This window comes from Heterocephalus glaber, unplaced genomic scaffold (assembly GCF_053883595.1).
Source record: "Heterocephalus glaber isolate CG9 unplaced genomic scaffold, H.glaber_assembly_v1.0 deba00001593, whole genome shotgun sequence".
Lineage (NCBI taxonomy): Eukaryota > Metazoa > Chordata > Mammalia > Rodentia > Bathyergidae > Heterocephalus > Heterocephalus glaber.
The window spans coordinates 8557739-8583967 of NW_028258368.1; the positions used below are offsets into that span (position 1 = coordinate 8557739).

The following is a 26229-nucleotide window of genomic DNA, read 5'->3' on the forward strand; positions in this document are numbered from 1 at the left end:
TTACTAAATATTAGATATGACAGAGTAATACTCCAATTTAATTTTTGTATCTATATTCATGAGTAATATTTATCTTTTTTCCCCCTTTTTTGTACTAGTTTGGCTTTTAGTATTGAAGGTTATAATAACCTCACAAAATTTTTCTTTTACTATTTTCTTAGAGTTTATACAGAAGTTCAATTATATTTTCTCTAAATATCTGGTAGAACTTACTAGTGAAGCCCATTTTGTGGCAGGAGTTTACTTGTAGAAAAGTATGAAGTAACAGTTTCAATATTGAATAGTTGTAGTGCTATTCAGATCTTTATTACTGTTTTTGTACACTGTTATATGGTGATTTATTTCAGCAAAATTTTCAAAAATTTTACTGTACAGTTATTTTTCAAAATGGTAATAGTGATACCTTTTTTTTTCATTTCTTTTTTTATTTGTGCCTTTCTTTGTTTTTGCTTGGTTTCACCAGAGGTTTATTAGTTTTACTTTTTTGCTTAAAAATCAATTTTTTACTTTTGTTGCATAGTTAATATACTGAAATCAAATCCCCAATGTGATGGTGGAGGTGGGACATTTGAGAGGAACTTAGCCCTCATGAATGGGATTAGTGCCTCTATAAGGATCAGAGAGCTAGCTTGTTCTCTTTCCCCACTGAAGATACAGGAAGAAGTACTTATGCACATATTATTACTTTCTTTCAAAATCATTGTTTTCTACCTCTCTGACATTCCAGAGGATTATATTCCTTCTATCTGAAGTACACTCTTTAGAATTCCCTTTAGTGTGGTAGCAATGCTTATTTATTTGTTCATTTGCCTAAAAGTATCTTAATCTAAAATTCTATATGAAATGAAAATACCTTTCAATAATTAGTCAGTACATAGATTATCCTATCATATATTGAGAAGCCAGTTATCAGTCTATAATTTTTCTTTGTTGGTTTGTTTTGTTTTTGAGACCGGGTCTTGCTATGCAGCTCAGACTGGCCTTGAACTCACTATGTAGTCCAGGCTGGCCTTGAACTCATGGCAATCCTCCTGCCTCAGCCTCTCAAAGTGCTGTGATTACAAGCATGCACCACCACATCTGGCTCAATCTATAGCTTTTTCAAAGGCATCTATCATTTTTCTCTAGCCACTTTAAAGACTTTCTGTCTTTAGTGTATATTTTCATAAGATACATCTACTTGAGAAGTTTAAACATATCTTTGAAACTTAATATTTATTTTTAAAATGTTTCAGGCATATTTCACTATACTGCATACTGATTCTTCTTCATGCTCTTATTTCACTCTTGAGATCTAAACATGTTATATATTCTCAGAGCAATTTCTATTTTTAAATCCTGTCTTCTGTATTTTACTTTTTTGTTTCTTTGTGCTATACTTTGGAAGATTTCTTCTGACTAATATTTAAGTTATATAATTCTCTTACTTTGTATTTAACATTCATCTGAAGAATTTTTTTTTTTTATGGGTACTGGGGATCAAGGGACCTTGAACTTGGGAGGCAGGCGGTGGAACCACTGAGCTAAATCCCCAGCCCTCATCTGAAGAATTTTTAACAATCATTTTTTCAATCTTTCAGTTCTAGAAATCCATTTTAGTTTTCCTTTTCCATCTACTTTACTGATTTTTATTATCTTCAGTTATCTGATAAAATGTCCAGGCATAATACTTATCCTCTTGAACATAAATAGATTGACCAAGCCAAATCCAAAACTCCAAAATCCAAAACTTTCTGAATGCTAACATGACACTCCAAAAATTTCAGATTTTTGAGCATTCCAGATTACAATTATTTTTAATTAGAGATGCTCAACTGGTAAATTTTATGCAAATATTCACATGTACTACAAGATCTACATGAGCCTTTGGAGGCTAGGAAAAGAATATTATGTCATGGATCTTAGGTATCTCCTAAGGACTCATGTGTTGAAGGCTTGGTGTCTCAATTGATAGTGCTGTAGTAATGATTAGGAGGTGGAGCCTAACAGCGGGAGGATGGGTCACTTAGGGCTTGCCCTTGAAAAGGATACTAAGACCATGGCTTTCCATTCATTTCCACTAATTTCTCCTTACCGTGAGGTGAGCAGATTTGCTTTACCATATACCATCTACCCCATATGCCATATGCCCCATCCTAATGTTCTGCTTTCCAACATGCTCAAAAACAACAAGATCAACCCAACCATAGACCGAAACCTCTGAATGTTTGAGCCAAACTAAATCTTTCTTCTAAGTTTATTTTCTTGGAAATCTGATTTAACATATTCATCAGTGAAAGACAATCACAGGAATAAAATAATGAAGATGACTTTTAACATAAATAAAATATTCTCTGAATTATTCATTCAAAGTTGTGAATATTTCTTTTCCACATTCTGATTTTGGTTCCCTGGAGAAATATTTTTCTGATTTGGGAGAGAATGACAAAATATTTCTAAGTATTCTGTTAAAATGAGGATATATTAATTATTGAGACAAAGAGAAAAAGTGAACATATATTATACATGTAAAAACTTATATGGGTTGAATGTTTCTACCTTAAAGATAAATTAAACAAATCAACTTACATAGCTCTTCTCTATCAAGAGACTGTGCACCACCTCCAAATAAGCCTTTAAAGAATCCCCTGTTTGGTGCTTCAGGTGTTTCTACAGGAGTGAAGAGTTCACCTAACATTTCCTTCAAAATCAAAACAAATTTTCATTGTTAAAGCTTCAGGGAAACTAAATTATGATTAACAAAACCATTTCTGTAAACTCTAATATAATACAGTCAATTAACTGTTGCAATTCACAATTAATGAGCATATGTCAAATGATCAGATTTGGTAGTACTGACTGATTCAAAAAGTATGTTTTTAAGACTTAGTGCCTGCTCCTTTCACTAGATTATATTTCCTTTGCATTTCAGGTAAAGATGATATTTCTGCTTAGGCCATAAGGAGATTTTTAATTCTCAAATCAAAATTTTCACGTAACTCAGTAAGAACTGATAATTAGGTTAATGATTAGGTCTTCTTATATTAGAAAGAAGAAAATTTTCTACTAGCAGGTCAAGAAGTCCTGTGTAACAGTATCGCTTCTCAGCCTTTTGGCTAAGATCAAGTGAAGAAGTCCTGTGTAATAATAGTAATATAAAGTTTTAGAATTATAACCCCTACCTGAGTCAGAAAATTAGTGATTTAAAAACAGTAATTTCCTTTTTGCATGAACATATACTAGGCAAAGAATTATACCTGGAATTTCAGAAATCTACTAGGAAGATGGGAAGGGTTTGTTTTACTCTGTCAGATTTTCCTGAAATTGTCAACAATATACAGAGAAGGAAGACAGATTCTATAAGAGGATGGTAGCAACATTATTTACAAAGAAGTTTCAGAAAGGTATAAAAGTAGTTACTACATATAGAAGTAGTCACTATATAAAGGCCAAGTACACTATTAGCTCTAGGTAGGAGTTCTTCTGTACTCTTGTATTACAGTTGGGGTGAAAATAGGTACTTTTCATGTTTCTTCTTCAGGGTTGGGCTAAGAAAGTTAATAAAGGATGTACAAAGGTTTTACTTTCAAATATATCCATATTAATATCTTTGCAGCCAGATTGTAATAGGAGAAAATAACTAACATTACATGGAACAGAATTTCATTTACAATACTGAAATGGATTGAAATCCTCAGATTTTTATTTTCTTCCCTCTGGACTGCTTTAAAGTAGAGTAAACCTGAAATAAAATCTTCAGGAATTCAACAAATCAAACCTATTAAAACTTACCATACAACATACTGAATCTATTATTATACTGAAATTTATAGTAGACCCTATGTCAAGGATAATTTTAGGCATATTTCCAACTTTTTAAAACTGTATTTCAAAGATCCTAATTTAAAGCAAATATTAAATTGATATAACAATAATGGCAACACAGCTACCATTTGAGAGTCTGTTGTGCTAAATCAAAAGTGATATAAATGGTGATAGTAAAGAGATTTGCTTTTAAGCTTTACCTCATTTTAAAACTGTGATTTATATTTCTTAATCTAATTGGTGTTTAATGAGCTTATGATTATATAAGCATAAAGAATTTTAAAAAAATCAATCATACCTATGAGGAATATTCTAGGTAATAGAATAAAAATAAATTCTGGAACCATATAGCTCTGGGTTATATTCTCACCTGTTTCTTTTACTAGCAGAGGAATCTTACAAAAATGAGTCTCTCCAGAGAAATGTTTTCTTCAACTTTAAAAACTGGGTTCTTTGGAACATTAGTAAGATTAACGATAATAAACATATGAGTGCCTACAGTAGACACTAATGATATACATACAAAAACCGAAAAACATCTTTTCATATAGGAAGGATTTCTTAGTGAAGTTTGAAAATATGCAGGTCGTTTGTCAATAGATTAACCTCATAAACAGACATCTTTAAAGGCAGTTCAACAGTAAATGTTAGATGTTTTTGGAAGTATCTATAATCTTAGTATTAATATCTGGGGGAAATATTAAATAATACCTCTAAGTATTTTTTACTTGTATTTAAATAAGTTTCAGCTACAATTAAATTTAATATTTAGGATCAATAATGTTAGTAAATGTTGATGAAAGTAGATTTGTATTTTTAAATCTTCCTATATGCATAATAAATTATATTTATCAAACAGTACCTGTGACCGTTTTCTTCTCTTTTTTGTGGATTTTCTGTGGATTGAACCCAGAGCCTTCATACTGAGCTATATCCTCAGTGCCTATTTTACATTTTATTCTGAGACAGGGACTTGTTAAATTGCTAAACTGTCTAAGGTGGGCTCAAACTTCTTGCCTCAGTCTCTCACTGGCCTGGGATGACAGGCCTGAGTCACCAACCAACCTCGTTTACCTGTGACTATCTCATCTAAAATATGAATATAGAGTAAAAAGTATGTTTGTCTTATTTTAGATCTTTACATCTCACTTGTCTTATATGCGAGCTAATCAGCTTAGGTAATAAAATGTAGGATCAATTTCATGAATGTGTCAATATATGGGTTTTGGTTATCATTGTAAACTCTTTTATAGTACATCAAATAACACTGATTCTAATAATTCTGATTAAGAAGACTCTATTAGAATTGAGTCTGGAAAAATAAATATCTCCAAGATAAGTACAGCAGTAAATTTCATACAGAATGTGTATGCTTAAGAAAACTACTAGTTTATCAATTATTTTTAAAATGAGTACCTGGGGTTTTATTTATAAATTATAATCTCAAGGTACTTAGCAAAGTTATTAACCTAATTGTTTAAACTGAATTAATTGGTAATTTTCATTTATATGATTGTGGTAAGCTTTAAAGCTTACAAATGAATCAAATTAGTTTGAAAAAATAAGTTTTTTGTTTTCTCTTTACAGTATGATTAGAATATTACTATACAATGGAATTTAAACATTTCAATCTATAAATACGTACTTTTAACTGCCTCTTAATCATAAAAATTCTTAAGCCCATTAATTTTTGGAAGAGCTTTTTTGAAGTATAACTGAAGTACCAAAACTGTACATAAAGTATATGACTTGGTAAGTAGCCCTTTATATAAACCCATGAAATCTTCACCATAATCTAGAGTGTGAACGTTATCTATCATTCTCAAGTTTCCTTGTGTCCTTTTGTAAAACCTTTTCTCAATTCTCTTCTCCATCCTCAATAACTGCTTGTGTGCTTTCCTCATTACAGATTCATCTGCACTTTTTTGAGCTTTATATGAAAGGAATTATGTAATATGTACCCTTTATAAGCTTGCTTCTTTTACTCAACATAGTTACTCTGTGACTCAACAATGCTGCTGATTGAATCTGTAGTTTATTTATTTTTATAGCTGAGTAATATGCCCTTGTATGAATATACAGCAATTTATATCAATTCATCTGCTGAGGGTATCTAGATGGTTTGAACGTTTTGGTTATTACAAAAAAACAGCTATATAAATTTCCTTTTGCTTTAAGAAAAAAATATAAAACAGTTTATGAGTAGAATGGCTGGAGCATTGATTCACAAATGTTTAACTACACTGCAGGAGAGTTCTGTATCCTTTACAACCTTGCTCAAAACTAGACATGGTATTCTTTTTAATTTTAACCATTCCAATAGGTGTTTAATGAAATCACTGAGGTTTTAATTTATAATTCCCTAATGATGAATGATGCTGAGCATCTTTTCAAGATAAAGTATCCCTTAAGAGTATTTTGCTCATATTTTTATTTGATTGTCTTTCATCTATTGGGCTTTAGGAGTTTCTTTTGTGGCCCCCATTCCTTTTTTTTAACTGGTTACAGAGATTAATGGGTTTAACTTTGGCATTTATATATGCATATAACATCCTTTATCACTTTCACACCCCCCATTATCCTTCTTCCCTTGCCCTCCCTTTGAGTCTCTTATATATTCAAGAGACAAGATTATACTAGATACATACTTTGCCAATGTTTTATTCTAGTCTGTGGCTTATCTTTTCTAATTTGTCTACTGAAGAGCAAAAGTGTAAAATTTTGTTAAAGTTATCAATTGTTCTTTTAAAGATGGTATTTCTGGTGTCACAGCTAAAAAAATCTTTGGTAATAAAGATTTTCTTTTATGTTTCTTTATGGAAGTTTTATAGTTTTGGGGTTTACATATAGGTCCAAAATCCACTGTGAATAAATTTTTGTACGTGTATGAAAGGTTTTTTTCATTTTGGATTTTAGTAGCTCCAGAAGCACTTACTGAAACAGCAATGTCTCTCCATTTCATCGCTGATCCACTGACCTAATTTCCTATCTTGATGCCAACATCATTTTGTTTTGATTACTGTAACTTTATAATTCTTAAAATACGTAGTGTTAACTCATCAATTTTGTTCTTTTTCAGAGTTATTTTTGCCTATTTTAATTCTCTTGCATTTACATATGAATTTTAGAATAAATTTGTGAATTGCTACAACAAAAAAAAATCCCATTAGGATTCTGATTGGATTGTCTTAAGTCTACAGGTCAATTTTGGAAGAATCAGTATCTTAACCATACTGATTTTTTGGCTCTATGAACAAAGTATGTATCTCTATTTAGATTTTAATGTATTTCTTTCATTCATTCTTTGTAGTTTTTCAGTGTAGAAATATTTCACATTGTCAGATTTATCCAAAAGTATTTCATATTTTTATTACTACTGAAAATGATATTGCTTTTTAAAATATCAGCTTCTAAATGTTTACCATTACTATATATAAATGAAATTATTTTTGTATATTCCTCTCATATCCTCCATCTTTGCAAAACTCTGGTAGCTCTTTGGGTAGATTTTATCAGATTTCCCATGTAGATGACCATGTCATTTATAAACAAAGAGTTTTAACTTTTCCCTTTCCAACGCTGATTCCCTTCCTCCCTTCTTTCTCTAAATGTACTAGTTAGAATCTTAAAAACAACACTGAATTCAAATGATGAGAGTGAACATCCTTTTCTAACTTTAAAAAGAAAAAGTTCAGTATTTCATCCTTAAGTATTACGTTAGGCATAGTTTTTCTTAGATGTTCTTTACATTCCCTTCTATTTCTTGTTTGCTGAGATATTTTTAAAATCAGGAACGGATGATAGATTTTCTCAAATGCTCTTCATTTTTTTTAGTTTCTTGACACAATGAATTACAATGGTTTTCAAATGTTAAATGAACTGTTTTCCTGGGATAAATCTCACTAAACCATTACATATTATCCTTGTTATACTGCTGAAATGAATTTTGCTTAGAAGTTTTTGCGTTTATTTTTGTATGGGATATTGGTTTATATGTAGGTTCCTTTTCAGTTTTGGTGGAGATTAATACCTGTTTCATAGAATAAGTTGTGTAGCATTTCTAGGATTCAATTTTTGCAATAGTTGTACAGAAATAGTACTAGTTCTACCTGAATTATTATTATTATTATTTTTGGTACCAGGGATCAAACTGGGGTCCTTGTGCTTGCCAGGCAGGTGGCAGAACCACTGAGCTAAATCCCCTACCTGAATTATTGAGAGAGTTCAAAAGACAACCATTCGGGCCTGAAACTTTTCATTGGTCCCAAGTTGCAACCTCAGTTTCAATTTCTTTAATAAAAATAGGATGCACCAGGTTAAGTTTGATAATCTGCGTCTTTAAAAGAATTTGACTATTTCATCTAAGTTGTAAAATTTATTGACATAAAATTGTTCATAATATCTCATTATTCATTTAATGTCTATACAATATATCTAGTAATGATGCTTCTCTTATCCCTGACACTGGTAATCTGTAACTTCTCTTCATAATCAGTCTAGCTTAAGTAGAATTACACTGTATTGATTCTCTCAAATACCCGGCTCTTGGTTTCATTAATGTTTTCCTGTTTTTGTGTTTTCTGTTTCAATGATTACCCTTTGGATATTATTTTCTTTGTTTCTGTTAACTGGGTTCAAATTGCTTTTTTTTTAAGGTGAAAACTGAGGCCACTACACCTTGAGACTTTTTTCCTTTTCTAGTACAGGATTTTAGTGCTATAAATTTGCCCCTATATCTAAACACTCAGTTATTTTTCCCTATTGTTACATTTTCAAATTCACTGATCTTTTCTTCTGCAATGTTAAAATTGATGTTAATATCATTCAGTATGTTTTTCATGTCAAGTACTGCAACTTCTCACTTCCAGAATTCTTTGATCTTTCACACCTTCCACATCTCTAACTTTCTGAATATCCAGAATACAGCAATAATACTGGTTTCATACACTTCTGTGTGAATTCTAACATTTATGTTCATTCTGCTTGGATTAACATCCTCATTATGGATCTTATTTTCACTGAACCATTACATACTATCCTTCTGTTATATTGCTGAACTGAATTTTGCTTAGAAGTTCTGCATTTATTTTTATAACGAATATTGGTTTATATGTAGGTTGGCAAAACCATATTTATCACCTTCTATAGTCTACACTATACTGTCTGAGATATGTACCTACTTTTCTTCTAATTTGAAATAAGGTGAAACTCAGAGACAGTATGTAACTTATTTAAAAATCATATAATTGTATAGTGCACACAGGTGAAGTTGACTTCAATCTTCTTGACTATTTAAAGCTTGTATTTTAAAAATAAGTCATAAACTCAAATTTACTAATGAAGACTAATAAATTGCAAAAATTTTCACTATAAAGCCCCTTTAAAGTTTCCTCTAAATGTCAATCAATATTTCAAGAACACTTTTACTTCAGAAAGTAAAGCCACACTGATCATTGTCATTACATATAAGTACACAGGACACTCAAATACTAAAAAAGACATAGTTCCTTATTTAACACGTTCATGACAGGGCCATAATTTATATGTCTCGCTGCCAGATGGTTTGAACCACTGGTGGTACATGCATAACTGTCCCACTGGGTGGCTTTTCATTAATCTTATTAGTAAAAGGACTGATAAAAGTCATTAGATCCATTTGTTCCACCAGTGGTACAAGTCACCTGGATGGGACAGTTATGAAGGTGCCACTGGTGGCTCAGAACAGAAACATGTCAATGCATGTGTTCACTGTCTCTCAAAAACAAAATTAGAGGAAACATATGTATAAATATGCATAAATATATTTATAAGCATGTATAAATATCTTTGTGAACACAAAGTATGTAAGATAGGCTCGAATAATTTGCCCAGAAATAGATACAATTATTTTCACACTGATATACTTCTTTTAAAAAGTCCTGTGTGTATATCTATAATAGATATTTATTCTATGTGGAGGGGTTTAAAATGCATGTGATGTTTTGTATTTCTTTTCTATCCCTGGAAAGACAAATATGACTCAATAAGATGAAGTCCTTCATGTAACAAGACTACAATGAAGGCACTTTTATCATATGACTCTCAAAACAGTCTAATAAAAAGGTTTTCAACTTTCCTAAATAAGCTCATTCGTACATTACTGTGAAAGACAGGGATGGACAATATAAGGTTCTTTAGAGAAATCTTCACCTCTGAAGACATGACAGCAATAGCTTTGTTATTTACCTGAAGATTTTCACAGGTCTCTTGACTATATGTAAGTCTCTGGATTTCTGTAGGTGAAACAAGATATAATGCTTGTCCATTGTTGGTGAAGCAGAATGTTCTGGCTATCCGCATATTGGTGAGGGGCAAGTAATATACATCCAACAGAGGCCTTAAGCTTGGCAAACTTGAGGAAAAAATTAAAACTTGTTAACAAAAACATGATAGATTTTAGTCTTGAACAGAGTATCATAGAAGTTAAAATGGCAAAGACCTTGCAAATCTTATGTTTAGTTTATACATCTGAGTGGGGGATAAAAAAATTATTTGCATTTCTCATATACTTGTTCACTAACTGAATTAGAATAAGTTTTGAGTATGTAATACTACAAGCAAAAAAGGATTTTTTTCAAATTGAACATAATTCTACAATATGATCTGAGGGAGAAAAGGCCATATCCGTGTTAAAAAAAAAAAACAAAAAAACTCCTTCTTACCTGAAAGTCATAATATGGCCATTGGCACAGAAACACGCAAGGCAGATACTGTTACTCAATGCTACAATATCTCCGCGAAGCACAAATGAGGTTTCTGTAATGTTTTGTTTATAAGCACAGTTCTGGGTTGGCAGTGAGATTACTTTTGCTTGCTTTTCAGAACATATCACTGCATACTGGTTTTCACTAATTTCCTGAGAAGAGGAGGGGGATACTGAGACAGGCCTCCTTTTTTTTGATTTTTCCTTTTCATCTTTTTCTTCAGGAATATTGTGTTCTTTCCATGGTTCATAAGCAGGTGGCATTAAGCAGCCTGTGGTGTCCAGGAATGCCATTCTCAAGATTGCACCTTTTAACCTCAATATAGTACCTAAAATATAGAACTATAATAAATCACTCAAATACTTTAATTCACAGAGTAAATATGCTTATTCCAACTCTGACACTAAATAGACACTCAAAAATATGTTAAACACATGTTAAACTGAAATTATACTTGGTGCACTGACAGGGTTAGAAAATCAAGCATGATATTTATGAGTCTGTGACAAGGTTATTAATATTACACATCCCAAATAGGTAAATACCATTAACTAAAAATTCACAATCTAATTAAACATGAATTTGCAAACATGTATCTGACCTACAGATTAATAGGCAACTGGCATGGTGGGTATCTGGATCTATGTCTCCTTTCATACCCTGTGTAAGTGTTCCATCAACAAGTATGAGAGCAAGTAGATGGCACATGGCAACTGGAGCTGTGCTGTCCCATACGGCAACTACTAGTCCCATGTAGCTGCAGAGCAAGGGAAATGTGCCTTGTCCAAACTATGCTGGGCAGTTGTGGTATGCTATGAGAGTGGAGCACATGCCACATTTGAAGATTTTAGTACAAAAAAACCCCTTAAATGTAAAATATATCAATATTTAAAAAATACGGATTACATGCTAAAACAACAGCGTATTATTAAAATTAATTTCACTTATGTTTTAGCATTTTTATGTGGCCATTAGAAAATTTAAAATTAAATATGTAGCTTAATTTACACTCATTAATACAGTACTGATCTAGAAGGGATATTGGAAAAAATTCCATATATTTCTAAATATCACCTCTAAAAGCATAGTTTCCTTTTGAACTACTTACCAATGAATGTCAAATATAACTCAGTATTAATTTGGTTAATTTATATCCTTAATTTAGGGGTTATGTTTATTATTTGCTTTAATTTGTGGTGTCTTTTTCCTACACATCCTCAAAAATGTACAAAAATGCTTTATATTCACTTTTAAGTAAGCTAAGGGAGGATACAGAATTGACTGTTTTCTAGTTCTTATTTTAAAGATTTTTCAAGTATTATTACTTACATTTATAATAATCTTTTGTAGTTTACAAAAAATTTTCTACAAATTATTTTATTTCTAAGAGGAAGAGTTCTTGATGCCCCCTCAAATTTTCTCTTAGGAGAAAAAATATACTTTCTTCTTTGCACTTATGTTTTCAATACAGTAGAGTTCTCAATAAAATAACATGTAGTTAAAGCTGAATTTCAGATAAACATATTCTTTTAGTAAAACTATGTTCCAAATACTATATATCTTTCCCAACACTGCATAGGACACACTCATATTTTAAAAAGTATTTGTCATGTGCAACTAAAATTTGACTGGGCATTCTATATTTTCATTGGGTAAAATTACTAACTGTAACCACCAGTTCAGGTTTGACAAGTGAATAATTTAAATGACTATTTTGAACAGTTTGGTAGAAAAATGAAAAACATGGAGCAGTTATTATAGCTTTAATCACTATAAATTGTCCTTTTCCTCAAAACATTCTAGAGCTGCCAATTTTCCTAAAGGCTCTTATTTTTTACTTTGGTTTACTCAAAGAGTCCTAGCTTTAAGTCTTGATGAAGTCAGTTGAATTATTCATGTTAATCTGGAAACCACTGTTTTTCTTTTCCTTTTCCTTTTTTCTTTTGGAGACTGGGTCTTGCTAAATCACCAAGTTGCCCAGGCTGGGCTGAAATTTGTGATCTGCCAGTCTCAGTCTCCCGGGGCACTGGGATTACACGTGTATGTCAGCATGCCAGGCTGGGAACTGTTTTTAGAACATACGTAGTCCTAATCTGTGGATTTTTCTAAAAATGGCCCAAAATAACTTTAAATATGTTTGTCCTATAGTTAGCAATAATTCAACTGACTTCAATCTCTTGTCTTCAGCTGCTTTCTCTGAGGCCAAACCCAAGCCTATTTCAAGCCCTAGTCTAATTTTTCTTGGAACTGCATTTCCAACACCTTACTAGACTTTTCTGTTATGTCTCATTATGCACAATTAAATAACATCATTAAACAAAGTACTAAATTCTTCTCATGAGACTACTTATATTAATGACACTCTTGTTCTCCTAAGGAACAACACTTAGAATAAGCCACAGTTTTGATTTCACACTTAAGAAATTAAAAATAACCAAGGGTAGAATGTTTAGAAGTACACATTTCTGTTTTTTGTCCCTAAGTATATAACATACTTTTGCTTGGAGAACATAATATTTTGAGGTATTGGGAATATGTTATTATAACTATTTAAAAAACTTTCTTATGTTGTAATCACTTTCCACATGATCCTAGAGTTTTAAAAAACATAAAACTTGAGTGGCTGTACAAATAATTTTTAAATTTTATTCCATGTATTCCTTTATTAAAAACCTATGACTATCACTCTCTCCAATTACTTTGTATTTTAAAATTCTTACATTAATTCAATAATAAAAAGGAAAGGCTTCTAATTAAATCATAGCAAATTCCACCCATAACAGAATTATATGTGCAGCATCAGAGCATACATACCACTTGGAGACACAATCACTGGCTGAAGAAGTCTTTGTTCTCCCCCGGGGGGAAGGTTCAGTGCAATGACAAGCACTGTTCCTAGGGTAGTTCCAACCCACAGACATGGAGAAGGAGAGGAGTCTGCCTTCCGAGTAAAAGTTTCACAGAAATGAAGGGCGGAGATCGCTTCTCTGGATTCTTTATCAATGCTTGTCACACTGGAACTCCGCGATCTGCTGAAGGAATTATCTTTTACATCTGAAACAATTTAAAATGTTGTGAGACTGCTCAAATTATAAAATATCACTTTTGGGGATATAAATTTGGTCAAATACTTAATCTTTAAAAAAACAAATATTTAGTTTTAATTTTTTTAATTGAAAAAAATAAATGTACTTTTACGTTAATACAATTTCCATGTTGCTTAAATTTAAAATACAAATGAATAAATCCAGTTTGCAGAAATGAGCTAGGTGCATCACAATGAATTTGTGAATTTGTGAATATGTGACATTTGTAATCCTAGCTGCTTTTCTAATTTCAGCACTCTAATCTGTTCTCATGGTGGAGTTTCTTCCTCCATTACTCTACACAATTCATGATTGGGTAGAAATAGAAGAGTAAAGCTCTTTTTAGCTTTCTACATGTTAAAAAAGGTATTTGGCAGTACTCTGATGATAAGCCTCTTATTTTTTTAGACTTCTATACGAACACCTTCAAACAATAAAGATTTAGTTTTCATTTTTCTTGAATGCCATATTAGGTATAACAACATTCATCTAAGACATTTTTCTGCAAAATACATAATTGATATCTGTATCATACTGGATACCAGACATATTCCCTTTGCTCAGTTCTGTAATGACAAGAATATTTTAAAATTATACTAATTCTTCAGCTACTTTCTCTGTGGCCAATCTCAAGCATGTCTCATACCACAGCCTCATTTTTCTGGTAACTGCATTTGTAAATACTTAGTAGACTCTTCTGTTATATCTCACTATTTATATTAATGACACTGCCATTTTCCTAAGAAATAACACTTAAAACAAGCCATAGTTCTGATTTCTCCCTTTCACTTTACCTATACACCTGATGGAATGCCAAACCCTGTTATTTTACTAAATGTTCTGTTTCAGTTTTTCTATTATCAAATTATCACCCTATCATTACCATTTACCTAGCCTCATTTCCCCACCTTCAGTCTCTCAGTTCTAACACAACCCAATTAAATTCTGTCACATCAATTTAAAAAGTTCACACTGGCTTCTCCTCTTCTATTGAATCATGCTTACAATCTACTCACAAAAGACCTTTAAGCTACCTTCCAGCCTTTATCTCTTAATGGTGCACTCTTCAGTTCACTGTGAAAAATAAACTGAGTCATTTGATTTTCTCCAAACATAACCACTTAACTACTTTTACGGTGTTGTTTGTGATTTTCTGACTTAGCATCTTTTTCCTATCAAAGTTATGCTTAGTTTCCACTTCAGTTTATCCTGACTTTAACAACCACAGACATCTTCTCTCTCTTCTGGATACACAGCCATAGAACTTTGTCTCCCAGTACACTCAGAGTACATCTGTTCTGCAGTAACTTCTGACTTGTCTTGTCCTCTGCTTTAATGTGACTGCAAATGTTTCAAGTATAAGGACTGTGTCATTTTCATACTTTGGAGAATTCTACACAGGGCCTTGCTCATAAAAAAGGTATCCTGTTCCTTGTTGCCTTTGCTACCTTGTGCACACCATGCTGTTTCTCCTCTGACATGCCTGCTTGCCATGGCTGCCTTGGAGCCAGCCGATTGTGGATTGAAACCTCTATGAACTGTCTGTGTTAATGGTATTAAGAAGTAGGGGCTTCGGGCTTCCGGGCTGTCATACCACTGGCCCCAAGGAAGAGCAGCAGAACTGCCTCCAGCGCCAAGGAGGTAAGCCTTACAGGCCCCCGTACCACCGCACCCAGCACCCAGGAGGTGAGCCATGTACGCACAAGCAGCACACTACCCTTCCCCCCACCCAACCCCCCCCACACACTGAAATGATAAGATATGTAAACAAGTCTCAAAACAAGACTTCCAGATCACCTAAAGCAACCCCAAAGGGAAATGAGATGGAAAAATCTGATACTCAACCACCCGGACTCCCTGAACTGGCAACAAAAGAGGATATGGAAAAAATGAAATCATAAATAATTTCTCACACAACAGCAGAGATTGTGCCCATAGTGCAAGACATGATTAATAAATCTAGAAAGGACACAGATTAAAAAATAGAGGATCTGAGGAACATGATGGAATCCCAACATAGGAAACAAATGGAATCCATAAAACAGAGACAAACAGATTTCCAAGAGATTAAAAACTCCATTGAAAGTTTACCCACCAGAATGAGCCAGTGTAAGAACAGAATTTCAGATATAGAAGATAAGATTGCAATTAGTGACCAGGAAAAGAAAAATTTCTTTAAAATAGTAAGGAACCACAAGAAATCAATCCAGCAGCTGATAGGTGATGCAAAGAAGAATAACATAAGACTGATTGGAGTCAATGAAAAAACAGGAGAGAGTGCAGATGACATAAAAAAAAACTGTTCAGAGAAGTAATGGCAGAAAACTTTCCAAGCATGGGGCAAGAACTTGACATACACATAAGTGAGGCATATAGGTCTCCAACTAGCCTTGATCAAAAACAATCTACATATAGGCAAATAATAGTTAAGATTCCAGAAACCCAATAGAAGAACAAAATTCTACAAGCAGCTAAAGAAACAAATCACATACAAAGGAAAGCCCATCAGAATCACAGCAGACTTCTCAGTGCAAACCCTCAAGGCAAGAAGGGCTTGGAGTGATGTGTTTCAAGCCCTAAAGGAAAACAACCTCCAACTCAGATTGAAGTACCCGGCAAAACTATCTTTCAAAATTGATGGAGAAATAAAGATACTTTCATGACAAGGAGCACCTTAGGAACTTCATGAATGCCAAACCGGCACTCCAAAACATTTTAGACAATATCCTAGGAAAAGACAATGAGGATCATAACCCTAGGAAGTCGAGCAGAATGAATCCATCAGGCACAACAAGAAATTAAATGCAAAGGGGGAGAATACAACAAAAAGAAAAACTCATGACAATAAGTCAATATGTATCAGTTATAACCATCAAGGTAAATGGTTTCAATTCACCAATCAAAAGAAATAGAATGGCAGAATGGGTCAAGAAGGAAGATCCAACAATATGCTGCAAACAAGAAGCACATGGATTTCAAAAAGAAACTCACGGACTGAAAGTTAAAGGGTGGAAACAATACTCTATGCAAAAGGAGCCCCCCAAAAAGCAGCGGTAGCTATCCTCTTTGCAGATCAAGTGGATTTCAAACCAACACTGATTAAGAGAGACAAAGAAGGACACTGCATCCTTGTAAAGGGAACAATCCAACAGGAAGAGATGACAATCATTAATATATATGCACCAAACACTAGTATGCCCAACTACATAAAACAAATACAAAAGGACATGAAAAATCAAATAAGCACTAATACAATACTAGTGGGGGACCTCAATACCCCACTGTCACAAATAGATCTGCTAGACAAAAAATAAGCCATGAAACACTAGAACTCAATCAAACTCTTGAACAAATGAACTTAACAGATGTTTACAGTGTTCCACCCCACAAAATCAGAATAGACATTCTTTCCAGCTGCATATGGGTTGTTCTCCAAAACAGACCACATACTTGCTCATAGAACATGTTAAAGTAAGTGCAAAGGAATTGCACTTGTATATTATCAGACCGTAGTATGAGGAAACTGGAGATCAATAGCAAAAGAAACCCCAAGAATTTCATGAACACATGAAAACTGCATAACACACTTCTGAATAACCAAGGGGTCACAGAGGAAATTAAAGAATAAATCAGACAGTTACTTCAATTAAATGACAATGACAATACAATATATCAGAATCTATGGGACACAATGAAAGCAGTCTTACAAGGGAAATTCATAGCAGTGTATACTCATATTAGGAAAGCAGAGCAAGCCCAACTAAACAACCTGATGCTGAACCTCTAGCTTCCAGAAAAAGAACAGGACAAATCCAAAGCTCACACAAGGGAGGAAATTATAAAGATCAGGGCTGAAATCAATGCAATGGAGACTAAGAGAACAATACAAAAAAAAAAATCAATGAAGCCAATAGTTGGTTCTTCGAAAGAATTAAAAAAATTGACAAACACTTAGCCAACCTTATCAGAAAAAGGAAAGAAAAGGCCAAAATCCATGCAATTAGGAATGAAAAGTGTGAAATTACAACAGACCCAGCAGAAATCTAGAGGATCATCAATACCTACTTCCAGAACCTATATGCCAATAAGGTGGAAAACACAGAAGAAATGGACAGATTCCTAGACACATATGAATTACCAAAGTTGAACAAAGAAGACCTAAAAATTCTAAACAACCCAATATCAACAAATGAAATTGAAAACGTAATTAAAAACTTATCAACTAAGAAAAGCCCAGGTCCTGATGGCTTCACTGCTGAATTCTACAAGACATTTAGAGAGGAACTACTGCCACTGCTGTTTAGACTCTTCAAAGAAACTGAAAGGGAAGCAGTACTCCCAAATTCATTCCTGGAAGCAAGCATCATCTTGATCCCCATAGCAGAGAAAGACCCAACCCAAAAAGAGAACTATAGGTCAATCTCACTAAAGAACATAGATGCAAAAATCCTTAATAAGATACTGGTAAAGAGAATGCAGAAGATTATCAAAAAGATCATACACCCTAAGTAGGATTCATCCCAAGCATGCAGGGATGGTTCAACATATGCAAATCAATCAATGTAATACACTATATCAATAGATCCAAGGACAAAAACTATATGATCATCTCAACAGATGCAGAAAAAGCATTTGACAAAATCCAACACGCCTTTATGATAAAACCCTATAAAAAATTGGACTAGATGGTCTCTACCTCAATCTGATAAAAAGCCATCTATGAAAAACCAACAGCCAGTATCATACTAAATGGTCAAAAATTGAAATCTTTCACACTAAAATCAGGAATAAGGCAAGGATGTCTACTATTACCACTTCTGTTCAACATAGTTTTGGAAACATTAGCCATGGCAATTAGACAAAAGAAAGAAAGAAAAGGAATAAAGATAGGAAATGAAGAAGTCAAATTGTCATTATTTGCAGATGACATGATACTCTATATAGAAGACCCTAAGAACTCCACCAAAAGCCTTCTAGACTTGATAACCAAATTTAGTAAAGTAGCTGGATACAAGATCAACACACAAAAATCAACAGCTTTCCTCTACATGAACAACAGACTCACTGAGAGAAACACTGGGCAAACAATTCCTTTCACAATAGCATCCAAAAAAACTGAAACACCTAGGAATCAACCTAACAAAAGAAATCAAAGACCCCTCCTCTGAAATCTGTAGAACTTTGAAGAGAGAGATTAAAGACATTATCAGAAAATGGAAAGAAATTCCTTGCTCCTGGGTAGGAAGAATCAGCACAGTGAAAATGGCCATACCTCCAAAACTGATATAGATTCAATGCAATCCCAATTGAAATCCCAGCAGCATACTTCACAGACCTGGAGAAAACACTCCAAAAATTCAAGAACAAGAAGAGACCCAGGATAGCAAAAGCAATTCTAGGTAACAGAGACATGGCAGGAGGTATCACAATTTCCAACGTGAAACTATACTACAAAGGTACTGTGACAAAAACAGCATGATAATGGCAAAGAAATGGACCTGAGGACCAGTGGAACAGATTAGAAGATTTAGAAACAACTCCAGACACACTCAGCCACCTCATCATTGACAAAGGAGCCAAAAATCCTCACTGAAGGAAAGATAGCCTCTTTAATAAATGGTGCTGGAAAAATTGTGTTTCAACTTGCCAAAGACTAAAACTAGACCTGTATCTCTCACCCTGCACTAAACTAAAATCAAAATGGATTAAAGATCTAAATATTAAAACAGAAACACTGAACTGCCTGGAACAAAGGTTAGGTAGAACTCTTGAAGACAGTGGGGGTAGGAAAAGATTTTATGAACAAAACCTCAGTTGCCCATGAACTAGCAGAAACGATCAACAAGTGGGATCTCTTCTTACTAGAAAGCTTCTGCACAGCAAGAGGAACCACCAACAGTGTGAAGAGACAACCCACAACGTGGGAAAAAATTTTCACCACCTGTCCCTCAGACAAAGGTCTACTATCTAGAATCTATAAGGAACTTAAAAAAATCAGACCTCCCAAATTGAAAGACCCAATCCGAAAATGGGCATCTGAAATGAACAGACATTTCTCAAAGAAGTTAAAATAGCAAATAAACATGAAAAAATGCTCAACATCACTGGTCACTGGAGAGATGCAAATGAAAACATCACTGAGATTCCACCTCACTCCAGAAAGAATGGCTGCTTTCATGAAATCAACCAATAACAAATGCTGGCGGGGCTGTGGGGAAAGAGGAACCCTCCTCCACTGGCTGGTGGGAGTGTAGACTGGTGCAACCACTGTGGAAATTAGTATGGAGACATCTCAAAGAACTAGGACTAGAGGTCCCATTTGACCCAGCTATTACCTTGCTGTTTATCTTCCCAGAAGAATTAAAAGAATCATACCATAGAGATATATGTGCACCCATGTTCATAGCAGTACAGTTTGTAATAGATAAAACATGGAAACACCCCAATTGCCCATCAACTGGAGTCTGGATAAAGATGTGAGGTTTTTTTTCCATGAAATGGAGTACTACTCAGTCATAAAGAATGAGAAATTAGAGACATTTATAGCTAAACGGATGCACACTGAGGCGATACTCTTAAGTGAAATAAATAGGACACACGTGTACATACCAAATAGTTTCTCTAGTGTGGGAAACTGAAAGAGTAAATAAGGGCTAAAATGTGTAACAGATAATGTGAAATAGGAAGAAAAGGGGCAAAGGGGAAGAGGAAGTGGGAGGAGTAGGGGAATGGAAACAAGGGAATGGAATTGACACTGCATATTTGAAAAAAATATAGGGAGTGGAATTAATACGAGAAAATGAAAAACTGGAAACAAAATCGTTGTAATTAGGGAGGGGCTGAGGGGTTGCAGGGAGGGCAGGGAAAAGGGGAAAATATAAGAACCAAGATAGATTATGTAAAGGTGCAAATTTCCAATGATGAATGTCATTATATTGTACACCTAAAATGTACCAATAAAATTTTAAAAAATAACATAAAATAAAAGGTGTCCAATACACCCTGAAGATAGATCTGTAACCAAGTATCAAAATAATAATTTCTGTAGTTTCATTAGGCTATAAATTCGTAGTAAGCTTCTACAACTAATGTCTAATAAATCACTTTTCAAATCACTTGCTTTCAATGTTTCTATGAAACAAATGCCTCTTTATAATGTTATGAAAAAAAAACTTATGCCCTAAAATGTATTGTTAAATAGAAAGATGCAACCTAATCCTAGTTATAATTGCCCAAAAGCCTTTTGCAATCAAATTTAGGTTCTGAGATTGAAAATATTCCTTCCAATAATTCTGTGATTATAGCTAGCCTCTGGAAAGAAAAAATTATAATAAGAAAATAGAAAAGGGTAATTTCTAATTGTAGTTTTTAAAATCCTCTTTCTTGTGCCTCAGACATTACTTGATGTTACTGATTATGATATGGTAGAAAAGACCACTGTCACGATTCAGATATGGCTTGAGTGTGTCCCCCAAAGGTGGAATGTGCCAGAAGATGGTCCCCAGTGTGGCAATGCGGAAAGGTGGTGGAATCTCTAAGAAAGAGGCCCACTGGGGGGTCTGTTATTTTTATTATACAGGTCATAGAGGGCTTATCACTCTCTGAGGAGATACATGTAGTTTTTGAGAGAACCAGGTCAGTTACTGCTAGAGAAGGTTGTTATAAAGAGCAAACTAGGACCTGGAATCTTTTTCTTGCCATTTGATAGCTTTCATGCACTCCTACCATGATGTCATCCACTACATTGTGATATGCAGAAATCCCTTACTAGAGCTAATGAAAGGCTAGTACCATGTTCTTGAATCTCCAAAACTATGAGCTAAATAAACATCTTCACTTTATAAGGCTCCCAGCCTCAGGTATTTTGTTACAGCAAGAGAAAATGGACTAAACTACTTAATGTAAATGAGGCAATTTTTCATAATCAACAGTTCACTACTGGATGGGCTTCTCACATGACATTGATTCCAAGTATTACTCACTCTTTACAATTACGAAGCCTATCTTAGTGAAATAATAGAAAATTTAAATGTTTCCTAATAATATATAAATTTTTTACTTAAACAACAGACTTAAAAGTTGAATAGAGATATGTTTAGCTGTAATCTAGTGATAACAATGGAAAATAATGACAAGAAACTTGATAATATAAATTTCAATGGGAACTGTGGAAAAACTTGTATCCATATCTATTAAAATTACAACAGATGATTTGCAATAATCTACATGTTTGTTAATTCATGGGCCAAAAGAACAGTGTTTTATTTTAGTGGACTAAATTAACCATTAAAGGTCATAAACTACAAATGCATTTTTATTATATGACTTATTTATAAAAATTAGATTCCCAAAAAAACTCAAGGCTAGATCAATATGAAAAAATGGATTGAATAAGAATCAAGCAAGAACTTTGTAAATCTAGGTTGCTTATTTTATGATCTACCAGGAACTACTGAAAACAAGTTGGAATTCTCAGTAGTTTACGAATTATACCTTTGAATAAGTTTAGTGTCATGGGTCTCCGTGGTTTAAGTTTTAGAAACTGGCAAGTTTAACAAATAGAATGTTTAGTTTTAAGTGTTGAATCTATTAATACAGTTGAGCTTTTAACCCCACTGGTTCCTTAATCAATGTCTAACAAAGTTAATAGCCAACAATCTCCACATACACAAAAAATAGTTCAGCAGAACAATGACTTGAAGGAAAATACTTATGCAACATGGGAAAATTCAAGGCATATAACTGAAATTATTACTAAATTATTACTAAATGCTATCAAAATCATGAACCTCTGAGAGTTAAATGAAAACTCTGGGTCCTCTTAGAAGGGAAAAAATGTACAAGCCTCAGATTTGGGTTCAAATTATGCCTTTTATTTTTAAAAGTCAAGGGAACTATGTCACTCTCAAAATATATACTGTTTTTTGTTTCCCTTACACCAATGATACCACAGTTCTGTTAAATTGTTTTTCCTATAAATACAACATTCTACAGATGACATCTAAATATATTATATATTTACTCACTAATAATATATGCTTACTGATAATTACGTGCTCTTTTGGCACAAATTTCAATCTCATGTTGAATTTTGTTTAGATATAGAGTATGAGATGGGTGAGAAAATTTACTGCTTTGGTTTGCTTGCATTTGTACTGTATTTACAATTTACACATAGCTTAAACTAGTCCAAAAGATATTTAATAATCAAAGATCTTAGTCATTTTAAACTTGATTTCTGATGAAATTCTAGATGACAGAATTTTATATTTTCTGACTTTTTGTCCATTACAGACAGTTCGATATTTTTGGATATTTATTTTACTTACCTAAATCAGGCTTTAGGTCAGTAGGCAAGCTTAATTTCCTTGACATCTTTGCTGAAAAATAAAATGTATTTTTAAAATTTTGAAGAATATTTTATTCTTTGATTAACACCAACTGATTTTCAAGATAGAAGTGAATACTTTTATTACTAAGCCTAGATGCTAAGATAATTAAAATATGATTAATAATATTAGGAGTGGAAATAAAATCTTAACTTCCAACTTCTTATAAGTTTATAGTACTTACTTTACTTGATGTAGTGTCTTTGTATCCTTGAAGTGCTTACTTCAAGGAAGCCTTTTACATTTTAACATTTAATTATTACTGAGGCTTACAGGAAAGGGCTAGACTTTTCTAAGCGAAGAAAAGTCATTTCCAGAAGATGTCGCAGATGAGGGCAACAGAGGCCCCAGGCAAAGCTCAGGTAAGTGACAGAAAATCTTTCCGGTGTCCCGCCTTCAGTTATAGGGCTTTTTGTTTTTAAAGTTAATTTGTAGAATACAGTCACACCTACTTCCACAATCAAGTTAAAAAATTTGATCACATCATATCTGATTCAGCCATTACTTCATATGTTAATATTTCCATTTATATTTCAGTAAAAAAAATCAGTCATGTTTAATCTAAAAGTACAGTATTTATATAATAGGATTCATGTAGTATTAGAAAAATTAAAAGCTAACATATAAATAATCCTAGAGGAATTCACTTTCCATCCTCAAAATCAGTTATTGTCTTAATCTGGGAAGTAATTTAAAGTTAGGAGTTGTTCAACTATTTTTACTATGTTAGTGGTAGTGCATGCGTAATAGAATAGGGCTCCCTAGGTGAAATTTTGAAAAAGTATGTGTTTGTTAATATATGAATGCATACACTAGGTTAAACTTTGGACTGTTAGGAGATATTTAAAGCACAGACCCTGCTAGTCCATAAGGGCGCCATGTAAACAAAGAGAAATCCAGTCATAGTATATAACTTCCACATCTAAAAAAATGACAAATCCAGTGTTAGGAAACAGGCATTAGGTAGACCGGAAAGGGATGAAGGAAGATGACATCGTTTTTAAAAAAAAAAAATCTCAAAGCTTTATTAATCTAATTAGTATTCTTTAATAAACAACCAATGGATCTCATTTACACATCAGTCATCCTATTTTCATCAACTTATAAATTCCAATTAATAGTTAAAGTGTAATACAAAACTAAAATAGCCAAATAAAATCTATGGTTAGTTGATCTCACATACATGGCTGTCATATGTTTGATACACAATACCCTTAAAATTAGAGGACATTACATCCCCAAAACAGTACCCTAAAAGGCAGTATTGTACAATCTGAAAGAATTCAGAGATTTATATCAAACATCATAGGTTCAATATTCACAGATAAGTAGTATCTATACAATATATACAGTATCTAAAGTAGATCAACCTGACATAAAGATCTTAGAATCTGATGATATGAATGCTACCTCTAGTCTGATTTGTTCAACAAGTTATTTTCAGCCTTTGGCTTGTGCTTTTCAAACTTGGATGTTTATACCAATCATGCCAGGATATTCTTGAAATGCACATGATAATTCTAAAGCCTGAAATTTCTAACAAGCTCCCAGAAGATGCAAACTTAGCTGGTTTGTGGACTGCACTTTGAATATAAGGTGTCTAGACTAAGTACTTTATGGCCAAAATCAGCACAAATTCATTAAGTTCAGTATGTATATATGGGAAGTATGCGTGTGCCCAGCTCGCATGCACACACATACACACCCCATTTCTTGATCAAGCTTCTCTATTGGGAGGAAGGGAAAGATCAGGGAAGAAAAATAATTGGGATATGGTATGCAGTGGTTAGGGCTGCATTCAGAATCAAACTAAACTTGAGTTTGAATCTACCTCAACCAGTTACCTGGCCAATTACTTTGTCTCTCTAAACCTTGAATATCCTCATATGAGGAAATGAGGCCAGTTGTGAGGACTATGTAACATGATGTAAGCAAAGAATTAAGCATAATACTAGGCACACAAAGATTTAATAGATGTTAGTTATTACTAATGAGTAACTTATCATAAACTATAAAACACTATACAAATAAGCTGTAACTATATTTGCAAATAATCCAATGGTCCTTCATTCTAAGTCTATGGTAATATTCCAGGTAACACAGAACAAGGAAATGGAAAAAAAAAAACCTTAGGGACAAGAGTAAGCACAAGCTTTCAAATTCATTTCAAAGACTAATTTCAATATATAGCTAAACATGCCAAGGAGAAATAATGTAATTTTAAAAATACAAATAATAAGCTTGTTTTTCTTTAAATAGATTGAGAGTTTATCAATTAGAAATGTTTCTATTGATGCTTTCATTCAGTAAATAGACATGTTTCTACCAAAAATATCACTAGGTTTCCTTCTGAATTTTATTAACTGTATACTTTTGAATAGCAGGAAGATGAAGGAAGAGGAGTGATGGAAGGGATTTAAATCCCTGGGATTGGAACTTTTGCTAAGATATGTTTTTAAAGGGGTTCTTTTCCTTGTATGATGAGGCATCTATCTAAATGTCTATTAACTGACAGGCAGCAGAACTGTGGATCTAGCATGGGTTCGTCTTAAGTGAGACTAACTTGAGCTATAATCATCTACCCTTACATGATTTTTACTAAAATTTAATGTTTACATTTTTCTCTTGCATCATATATATTTTAGTGTGAAGCCTGAACAATTTCATGCAGTGGTTGTGTGCCAGACATATCATCAACAACAGTTAAACTAGATTTACAAAGTTATTTTTTAAAATAATATATTATTATAAAGAAAACAATGCAAAAAAATACAAGTTTTAAGACATCCTGTCAACCAGCAATAATCATTAAGAGTAACTAAACATCCTTCTGATTCTCTTTGTATAGATGCAATAGATGATTACTGATAAGTATTTACCTAACTTTCACTCCTAATTTGGAATTTTCTCTTCTTTTTCTAACTTCTTAAGATGCAGACTTAAGATCACCGAATGAGAATGGTTCTTTTCAAATATAAGTGTTTAAAGTATAATACTTCCCAGACTTGGCTTCAATTCTCACAAACCTTTAGGAATTCTTTCTTATCTGAGCAGTTCTTTTCTTAATACCCAGCTCCACAAATTCTATTCACTGTAGCAGCCTAGAATCACAGTCCATCTCCTTGGCTTAGTGCAACTCCACTTGGGCTCCACCCAGCCTGTGCTGGAACTGGGGAGTATGGTGAGGCAGACAGCTGGGAGACTTGG

General features: G+C 33.3%; 1 protein-coding gene across 3 annotated transcripts in view; it reads right to left on the bottom strand.

The window, feature by feature from the left end:
• Stxbp5 (syntaxin binding protein 5) overlaps positions 1-26229 on the bottom strand; it is a 180299-nt gene that overhangs the window by 18259 nt on the left and 135811 nt on the right. For all 3 annotated transcript variants that reach the window (XM_021238005.2, XM_004856906.4, XM_004856907.4), the window contains 5 exons: positions 22963-23013; positions 13362-13601; positions 10506-10875; positions 10030-10195; positions 2569-2680 (listed from right to left, as the gene is read on the bottom strand). In XM_021238005.2, the coding sequence (XP_021093664.1) occupies positions 2569-2680; positions 10030-10195; positions 10506-10875; positions 13362-13601; positions 22963-23013 (939 nt within the window). The remainder of the gene's footprint in view (positions 1-2568; positions 2681-10029; positions 10196-10505; positions 10876-13361; positions 13602-22962; positions 23014-26229) is intronic.